The sequence below is a fragment of the Nicotiana attenuata genome, unplaced genomic scaffold (genome assembly GCF_001879085.1).
Source record: "Nicotiana attenuata strain UT unplaced genomic scaffold, NIATTr2, whole genome shotgun sequence".
Taxonomy (NCBI): Eukaryota; Viridiplantae; Streptophyta; class Magnoliopsida; order Solanales; family Solanaceae; genus Nicotiana; species Nicotiana attenuata.
This window is the reverse complement of record NW_017672145.1, coordinates 14,158-24,479: the sequence shown is the minus strand read 5'-3', so window position 1 is coordinate 24,479 and position 10,322 is coordinate 14,158. Positions and strand designations below refer to the sequence as shown.

The 10,322-nt window shown below is 42.5% G+C and overlaps 1 protein-coding gene across 1 annotated transcript; it reads right to left on the bottom strand.

Moving 5' to 3' along the window:
• Positions 1 to 6,697: 6,697 nt before the first annotated feature.
• Positions 6,698 to 7,814, bottom strand: LOC109212044. Its single transcript, XM_019375659.1, has 3 exons — positions 7,695 to 7,814; positions 7,205 to 7,398; positions 6,698 to 7,127 (listed from the first exon to the last, which is right to left on the bottom strand). The coding sequence occupies exons 1-3, from the start codon at positions 7,812 to 7,814 to the stop codon at positions 6,698 to 6,700; spliced, it is 744 nt and encodes a 247-aa protein (XP_019231204.1).
• Between the last annotated feature and the right edge of the window lie 2,508 nt (positions 7,815 to 10,322).

Below are 10,322 nucleotides of genomic sequence, written 5' to 3'. Positions count from 1 at the left end.
TTGCTTGGATTTTCCTTTAAGGGGTGGGTCTTATTTTGTTTGCTTGAGGACAAGCAAAGGTTTAAGTTTGGGGGAGTTGATAAGTTAGGTTTTTAACATGTTATATGCCCTTACTTGCCTGTGCTTTGGTTATAAATCGCTACAAAATAGTCCCAAAATGCTCACAAGTTGTGCTTGTTTGCAGGTTTGATCGACAAAGTGACGAAATGTCAAAGATCGGCTCAAAAAGGAGTGAAACCTGCTCAAGTATCAAAGACCAAGAAATCTAAGGGAAGAAGGCCTAGTGCGGACTGCACAAAATGGACATGCAGCCGCACTAGGAGATTCAGAGAGTTGGCAATTTGGGCTCAAGGGCAACGCGGCTGCGGTACATTTTTATGCGGTCCGCGATCAGGGCTCCGCAGCCGCACTACCCTTTTGTGCGGTCCGCGGTCAAGAGATTCAGAGAGCTACCATTTTTGCCAAAACAATGCCATGCGGTTCGCAGTCGTTATTGTGCGGACCGCGCCAACTCCCTCCGCGGCCGCAGTCCATTTTACGCGGTCCGCGGAGTCCAACTTTAGAGAAGCAGAAATGTGAAGTCCAAGAGCCAGTGCGGCCGCAGTCCTTTTTGTGCGGCCCGCACTGACCCTGCAGGGGTATTTTTGTCCAGTTTTTCCAGCCTAGTATAAATAGGACATTTTACCATTTTTAGGTCATCTGTTATCTTCAAATTGAGCTGCGCTCATGAGACTCGATTTTGTAGCCATTTTTGGCACTTTAGCTTTAATTTTACCATAGATTCTTGTGATTTCTTTTTAGTAATTAATTAATATGCTTAGTCCTTCATCTATTCCTTCACTTTCTCTTTCAAGCATGAGTAGCTAAACCCATTAGCTAGGGTTGTGGCTCAACCCTAGTGTGGGTAATTGATGGGTGTTGCCATCTAGGGTTAGATTGATTATGGGTGTTTGTTATTTGGGTTGATTTTATGTTTTTATTTAAGAATTGGTGGTTGCAAACACTGATTCAAGCTTTGTGGGTTTGACTCTTCTTGAGAAAGAGAGTTTATGACCCCAAAATTGACCCAACAAGGAATTGGGACGGACTCATGAGAAATGATAGTCCCAATTAACGCGTTAAATCTCGAGAGAGTAATCACCCTACTTGAACCCTAGTTGCTTGATCTTATTGGCCTACCCAATTGGTCTCGAGAGAGTCAATTGGGCAAAATCATTCTCTCGGGCTGAGTTGGAGGAGGCTCGGAAAGAGCATGCCGACTTGGCTGAGCAGGTAAGAAGCATTTTGCAATTAGTGACGATGAATCAGACATGGTGACTAACGGTCTGAACCCACAGCTCCAACAAAAGATCGACAAGATCGGGAAGCTCCGTAAAGAGGTAGATGTGGTAAAGGTTAAGGCCGAAGAATGGACAAAGAACATGGAATGGCTGGCCTCAGAGAAGGAGACCGCCCGGCCCCAACTAACTTCGGCTGAGGTCCAGCTCCGAGGTACAAAGTAGAAGTCCTTGGCACAGGCCAAGAAGATCGAGGAGCTCCAGTCCCAGATGAGTTCGGCAATCTCTGATCGGGAAAGTCTGGCCACGGAGCTTGAAGCGTCCAAGTCGGAGGCCAAAGTAATTAAGGCCAATGCCGATGAGATGGTCGTCGTTTATATGGTCGATGTCGAGGCAGCTCAGGTTCGAGCAAAAGACATCACCGAGCATGCTAAATGACAATCTCGAAGGGAGGCCCTTGAGGAAATCCATGCTCGGGGTTTCGACCTATCAACAGAGATCGATAACGCCAAGGAGCTTGTAGCTAAGGCTAAAAGGTTGTTGTCTTATCCCGAGGATGATAATGACTCCGAGGGTTTAAGCGAGTCCAAAGGCGGGGAAGATTCCGATGGTGAAGATGATGCCCTCGATGAGGACCTGGCCACTTAAGCCTTTAGATGCTTTGTTTTTTGTTTTTTGCATTTTTGTTGAGGCCGTTCGAGTTTGTTTTCAGACGGCATTCCCCGAGTGAGAGAGTGATTGTTCGATCTCGGGTTAAGGCGGCCCTTTACCTTTAGGGTATCGGAAGTAGGGAATTCCTCAAGAAATGTAAATAAGAAATTTTTAAAAGACAATATGATTGCAAGGAACATAATTCTCTTTATTCTTATGTAAAACAGTTATACATGCGTACATGATTTATGCTAGGGCTCGAGCAATCTATGCGGGCACGGTTCGTTTGACCGTTTGACCCTTACAATAAATTCTACCTATCGAGACCCTTCTATCACGAAGTAATTTCCTTGCTAAAGTCGATATCCGAGGGTAATGACCCCCAATATTCGAGGTTGATTATAGAGAGAAACCTCGGATACTGTTGAAGCGATATTTAACATCGATTCATGACCGGTCTTCTATTCTAAGTTAGCACGATCCACTATTGCCTCGTTAAAAACCTTGCCGGAAAACCCATTTGGGACAAAATCGGTTCAAGGGAAAAAGAGTGCAACGCGTGCTTTCAGACCTAAAACTTTGTACGGCTCCTTGTCAGTCACCCGCAAGTGTTAGTTTGAAATATAAATAAAAGAAAATGAGTGGGGTTGTACCTTAGCAGTAGTATCGCTTTAGGTGAGTTACATTCCAATTGCTCGGTAGTTGTTCACCGTTCATCGTTCTGAGCTTGTAGGATCCTTTTCCGGTGATCTCGATGATATGATACGGTCCTTCCCAGTTCGATCTAACTTTCCCTCGTTCGGGTTTTCGGTGTTCACCGTGACCTTTCTTAGCACTAAGTCCCCGACGTTGAAGTATCGAAGGTTGGCCCTTCTGTTGTAATATCTCTCGATCCGTTATTTTTGGGCAGCCAACCGAACTAGGGAGGCTTCGCGCCTTTCATCCAATTGTTCCAAGCTCGTACTCATGGACTCATCATTTGACTCCTCTATTGCATACCGGAATCTGATACTTGGCTCTCCGACTTTAATCGGTATCAGAGCTTCGGCACCGTAAACCAATGAAAATGGTGTGGCCTCGGTACTGGACTTTGAGTTGTACGATATGCCCATAGAACTTCGGGTAGAATTTCTTTCCATTTTCCTTTGGCGTCGGTTAACCTTTTCTTGAGGTTTTGGTGTATGGTTTTGTTGGTCGATTCGTCTTGTCCGTTCCCACTAAGGTGATAAGGTGTTGATTGGATCCTTTTGATCTTGTGATCCTCGAGAAACTTGGTCACTTTCCTAGCGATAAATTGTTTCCCGTTGTCACAGACGATTTCGGATGGCATTCCGAACTAACATATGATATGGTCCCAAATGAAGTCGGTTACTTACTTTTCCCTAATTTTCTCGTACGCCTGTGCTTCAACCCACTTAGAAAAATAATCAATCATAAATAATATAAATGAGCCTTACCCGGTGCCCATGGAAGAGAGCCAACGACGTCCATTCCCCACTTCATGAATGGTCATGGCGATAAGACCAAATGCAGCAGTTCCCCGGGTTGGTGAATCATCGGAGCATGTCTTTGGCATTCATCACATTTTTGTACGAACTACTTCTCATATTTTTCCATGTCGATCCAGTAATAGCCGGATCTGATTACCTTTCGAAACCAATGATTCGGCGCCTGAATGATTTCAAGCAGGTGCCCTCGTGAACTTCCCTCAGAACTTACTCAGTATCTCCCGGTCCCAAACATATTGCTAGCGGGCTATCGAACATTCTTCTGAACAAGGTTCCGTCCTCTGACAAACTGAATCGGGCTGCCTTTGTGCGCAGTGCCCTCGATTCTTTTGGATCTGAAGGTAGTTTTCGAGTCTTCAAATACTCTACGTATTTATTTGTTTAATCCCAAGTTAGGTTTGTGGAGTTTATTGCGGCGTGACCTTCTTCTACTGCTGATCTCATGAGCTGTACGACTGCTCCCGAGTTGAGCTCGTCGTCTTCAACCGACGATCCTAAGTTTGCAAGGGCATCGGCCTCGCTATTTTGATCTCGAGGTATGTGCTGCGAAGTCCACTCTTTGACCCGATGTCATGTTACCTACAACTTATCTAGGTACCTTTGCATTCGTTCTTCTCTGTCTTCGAATGTTCCATTAACTTGGATCAGCACAAGGAGGGAGTCACACATAGCTTCGATCATCTCCGCCCCCAAGACTTTGGCCAATTTGAGACCTGCAATAATGGCCTCATATTCGACCTCGTTTTTAGTCAATTTCACAGTTCTAATGGATTGTCTATCTACACTTCCTGTGGGTGGCTCCAGTATGATACCGCGTCCGGACCCCTTTACGTTCGAGGCACCATCCGTAAAGAGGGTCCAAATTCTCGAGGATGTGCTCGAGTTTACCAATAACTCTCATTCAACCTCGGGTATTAAGGCCGACGTAAAATCGGCCACAAAATCTGCCAAAATTTACGACTAACGGATGTCCGGGGTCGATGCTCAATATCATACCCGCTGATTTCCACGGCGCATTTGGCCAATCGTCCAGAGAGTTTGGGTTTATGCATTATATTTTGTAATGGGTAAGTTGTCACAACACATATAGGATGGCACTGAAAATACGGTTTCAGTTTCCTAGAGGTGCTTAGCAAAGCGAGCGCCAGTTATTCTAGGTGAGGGTATCTAGTTTTTGCCTCACCTAGGGTCCTGCTAACATAATAAATTGGAAATTGCGTACCTTTTTTTTCCCGAACTAGGACCCCACTTACCGTTATTTCCGATACTGCCAAGTACAGGTATAATCGTTCGTCTGCCTTCAGTGTGTGGAGCAGTGGTGGGCTCGCTAGATATCGCTTAAGTTCTTCCAGGGCCCGTTGGCATTCATGAGTCCATGCGAAGTTGTTTTTCTTCTTCAGTAACGAGAAAAATTGGTTACTCTTATCGGAGGACCTCGAGATGAATCGCCCCAGGGAGGCAATGCGCCCGGTTAGCCTTTGCACGACCTTCACGTTGTCCACTACCATGATATTCTCGATAGCTTTGACCTCGTCGGGGTTGATCTCGATTCCTCGGATGGATACAATGAACCCGAGAAGTTTTCTGATCTGACTCCGAACGCACATTTTTCCGGATTCAGCTTCATGTTGTACTTCTTCAATATACTAAAGGTTTCCTACAAATTCTTTAAATGGTCCTCTACTCGCAAGGACTTAACCAATATATCGTAAATGTAAACTTCCATGGATTTCCTTATTTGTTCTTCGAACATCTGGTTTACTAGGCGTTGGTATGTTGCACCGGCATTTTTTTAACCCAAATAGCATTACGTTATAACAGTATGTGCCATACTTAGTGATGAAGGAGGTATTTTCTTGATCATCCGGGTTTATTCATATTTGGTTGTAATCGGAGGCATCGAGAAAACTAAGGATCTCATGGCCGGCCGTGGCATCGATCATGCAATAGATGTTAGCCAAAGGGAAAGAGTTCTTGGGACAAGCCTTATTTAAATCTTTATAATCTACACACATTCTCAGTTTGTTCCCCTTTTTAGGGACTATTACTACGTTTGCTAACCATTCCGGATATTTGACTTCCCGAATGGACCCTATTTTAAGGATTTTAGTTACCTCGTCCTTGATGAAAGTATGTTTGATCTCGGACTGGGTCTCCTTTTCTATTTGACCGGATGAAATTTCGGCTCCAGGCTTAGCTTGTGAGTGGTTATCTCCGTTGGGATCCCTGTCATGTCGAGATGGGACCAAGCAAAACAATTTAAGTTAGCTATGAGAAATTGAATGAGTTTTTTCCTGAGCTCGGAGGTTAACCTCGTGCCCAGGTATACCTTCCAATCCGGCCGATGTTCGATCAATGTCACTTGCTCCAGCTCTTCAACCGTTGATTTTGTAGCATCGGAATCATCGGGTACTATAAAAGATCTGGGAACTCCATAATCATTATCTTCATTAGTCTCTTGTTTATCCGATTGGATCGTGGCTGGTGTCGATAATTGCTATTTAGTTTCCTGCTTAGTATTCGAACTTGGTTCTTTCGATGTCGTCAGCATTGATACTAGAATCACTTCTTCGACTGCAAACATTTCCTTTGCGGCCGGTTGCTTCCCATAGATCGTTTTAATCCCTCATGGCGTTGGGAATTTTAACACCTGGTGAGGGGTCGAGGGTACTTCACTCATGTTGTAGATCCATGGCCTCCCGAACAGGGCGTTGTACCTCATGTCCCCTTCGATCACATAAAACTTAGTTTCCTGGATGGTCCCGGCGGCGTTTACTGGTAATGTTATTTTTCCCTTGGTAGTTTTGCAAGCCATGTTGAATCTGTTTAGCACTCGGGCTGCAGGCACGATTTGGTCCTATAGGCCGAGTTGTTCTACGACCCTCGATCGAATGATGTTGGCGGTGCTACCTGGATCAATTAACACACATTTAACTCCAGATTTATTCATGAGTACAGATATTACCAGTGCATCGTTATGGGGCTGCACGATTCCTTCCACGTCCTCGTCGCTGAAAGACAAAGTTCCTTCTGGTATGTAATCTCGAGTCTGTTTCTCCCTTGTGATGGATACTTTGGTGCACTTCAACATCGGGCATTGAGGAACATCGACCCCTCCGATGATCATATGAATAACTTTTTGAGGTTCTTCTTGCTCGGTTGGTTTATTAGAGTCTCTATTTCTGAAATGATTCTTGGCTTGGTCACTTAGGAATTCTCGAAGATGCCCGCTGTTGAATAACCGGGCTACCTCCTCCTCAACTATCGGCAATCCTCTGTTCTGTGGCCGTGAGTGCCATGATATTTGCACATCTGGTTTGGATCCCTTTGAGCTGGGTCAGATTGTAGAGATCTAGGCTCTTTGGTATCTTTGATGCATCCGATAGCCGATACGATAGCAGCAGCATCAACGTAGAAGTTATATTCTAACAAACTCGATGCTTCTTTCTGTCCGATAGGCCTGTCGAAACCATTCTTTTTCATGAATCCCCGGTTGTTCTTGCTTTGGTCATTTCTTCTTTCATTTCGTACGGAACTCCGTCCAAACCCATTGCTTCTTCGATCCTCTTTGTACGGCTGATACTGATCCATGTTCGACCTTGGTTCACGATAAATATCTCTCTTGACTCTGTCGACGTGTCTAGCAGGATAAACGGACCCGGAGGGAACTCCCGGTTGATCATCTTCAACTCTGATATTCGATTGATATCGATTATGCACAAACGCCAAGTGACAGCCAGATATTCTATCAGATTTTGCTTCAATTACTCTGAAGCCACCGAACTTTGAACATTGAGTCCCTGGGTAAAAGCTTGAACGGCCCAATCATCAGCGATCGGTGGCAAGTCCATCTGTTCCATTTGAAATCGAGATAAGAACTCTCTGAGTATTTCATTATCCTTTTGCCTCACTTTGAAGAGGTCCGATTTCCTGGTTTGGACCTTGATAGCTCCAGCGTGTGCCTTCACAAAAGAGTTTGCAAGCACAGCAAATGAGTCAATAAAATTAAGGGGTAAATTGTGATACCATATCATGGCTCCCTTTGACAAGGTTTCTCCGAATTTCTTAAATAAGACAGACCTAATCTCATCATCCTCCAAGTCATTTTCTTTGATGGAGTGATGTGCTCAGTCAAAGGAAGTGACGTACTCATTTGGGTCAGTCGTTCCGTTGTACTTAGGAATCTCGGGCATGCGAAATTTTTTAGGGATCGGCTTCGGAGCCGCGCTCAAAAGGAAAGGCTTCCATCTCCATCAACATTTCGAAGATCATCCGTAGATTGACCCGTCTCCTTCATTGTTACTCTATGCTGCTGACCGGGCTCCACCACAGATGCTATTCCCGGGGTTAGTAGGGAGGCTTGTGTCGATAGCCACATGCGAATTAGCATCCAACGGGTTCGTAATTGGAATTCCGACGGAATAAATGTGTGGTACCTCGTTACCCGGCGCTGTATTATTATTTTAACTGTGGTGACCAGATTCGCCGTTAGTAGGTAGAGGTGCTAATTGTGAGTTTGGCATTTTGAGCTTAAGCCTGAAATCAAAGACACTTCAAAGAAAAACTGAAAAATAGTGTGTGTTATGGAAATTTGTATCAAATAACTACTATTATCCTTAGCCCTACGGGGGGCGCCAAACTGTTTACCCTAAAAAATGGATAACAATTTATACGCAATTTTAAGGATACGTGATTTAACTTGATACAAATTGAGAAAATAGTTTAATATTTAAATCAATGACATAAAAGTGAATGCAAACCACACAAGTTGAACAGTGTTAGCCTTGAAGATTGGTCACCCCCGAGTCAGAAAGTGCCACAATCGATGTCAGAACAGAATAGCAAGGTGTTGATACCCAATTTTTCCCTGTATATTTTTTATATGCGAAATATCTTTAAAATAGCATATATACGCATATATAAGTATATCCAAGAATTTTTACTATTTTTCCCATAATTTTAAGGTTTTTAAAATGATTTATTTCCCTTTTTCATCTATAAAAACCCAATGATTATTTCCATAATTATTGTTTTTTGTAGTTTATTTATTAGAATTTTATATTTATGCTAAAATGTAGCTAACATAATTTTTGCATATTTTATAAATTTATTTGATATTTTTAAAGCTAAATTGCATATAATTGCAATTATAGCCTATTTTACGATTAACAGCATTTTACAATTATAAAATCATTTCCGGTATTTTTAGATCAATATTTATATATTATTAATTAGTTCAGTGCTTTTAATTTATTTTTAAAATCATTTTAACTATTTTTATAAAATAAAAGGGGGGGAGGGAAATTGGCTATTTAACACATAGCCCAATTCTATTTCAATTGTAGCCTCAATTTGACCCCCCAATTCCGCCCAAATCAAAATAACCCAATTTCAATTTTAACCCAATCCACGACCCGTTTTTAGACCCACCCGGCTTTCCCTTTAATCCTGGTCGTTGATAATTTTGATCAACGGCCGTGATTCTTTCATTCCATTTTTAATTCCCAATACCCCCTTACCCTAGTTCATTCTATCAAAGACGCCGCCTTTGAACTCTCTTCGTCTCCCAAATTCTCTCTAGCCTCTCCGAAACCCTAATCATCTCCTACCTATTTCTACCACAGTCCCACCGGAATTCATGGCATTCTGGCCAGGGGTGGCCTGTACTCACTCTCTCTCATCATTGAATCTAAGCTACTCGAAGTTTGGAGGCCCGACTTCAATGGCTCTCTTTAGATCAGCCTCAGATCTGTAGATCTATGGCCTCTCCGGCCATTTTCCCGGCGTGTTCGAGCAATATGAGTCTCTTCGACTCAGGATCCGACTTTCCTCAAGACCTTTCTCATTCTAGGGTTTTCTCTGCAACTCTAGGCCATCTGAGGTTCTATACTTACTTATTTTCTTAGATCTATGCCATGCCTGGTCTTTACTGGACGTTTTAAAGGTTTTCCCCAAATTTCCTCTTTAAAATTGTTCAATTTCAATTTTAGGGTTTCTGAAAAAAGGGATTTCTTCAAATTTTGATTCTTCCTGTTCCTTCTTTATGTGTGTTTTATGCTCGTATGTTTTCTTCTTACTATGCTCGAGTTTGTTCTCTTGTTTCTTTTCTGTTATGCAAGATTTTTCCGTTCTTTGCTGTCCCTCTCATGCTCACACATTAATTTGTGTTGTTTTTCCTTACTCTTTGCTATACATGTTTATGGTTGAGTTCATTGATCTTGCTCGCTTTACTAAGTTCTATTCGTGTTCCTACTGAGCATATTTTTTTTTCTCTACTGTTGTTTAAAAATTCGTATCCTCTCTTTCTTCTGAACTTGTTTGTATATACTTGTCTCTCGTGAGTCTTTGAAAAAAAGATTTCTGAGCCTCTTTCAATGACCTTGTTTTCTCACCTCTCTATCTGACTCAATTTGAAACCCTAAGATTTGGGGGTTTTCTTTGGGTATTTTGTATTAGGGTTCACTTTGGAACCCAAGGCTTTCAGACTTACTATGAGCCTGTATTTTAACTTGAATCTCTTTTGCCTGTGACTATGAAACTTTCAATGTTAGACTCTTTCTTTGTTTGAGCCGTGTGCTTTATACATGAGAAAACTCCTCTTTCAAAAGGTTTTCACCAACCAAGTGATTGATTCTGAAATCCCTTTAATAAGGCTAATGATTTATCACTGATTTTTTCGATTGAACCTCCTTTACCCTACTGGCTGTTTACTTGGTCTTTTTGTGTAAAAATCCCATGCTTGTGATGTTTTCCTTAAATACATGATCTTCTATAATTCTGTACCAATTTTTGAATTATTTCTACACTTATGTGACTCTTTCCTTTATTACCTTAATTCCCTATGATTACAATTGGATCCGGGATCCTTTTGATTGATTTTCGAACT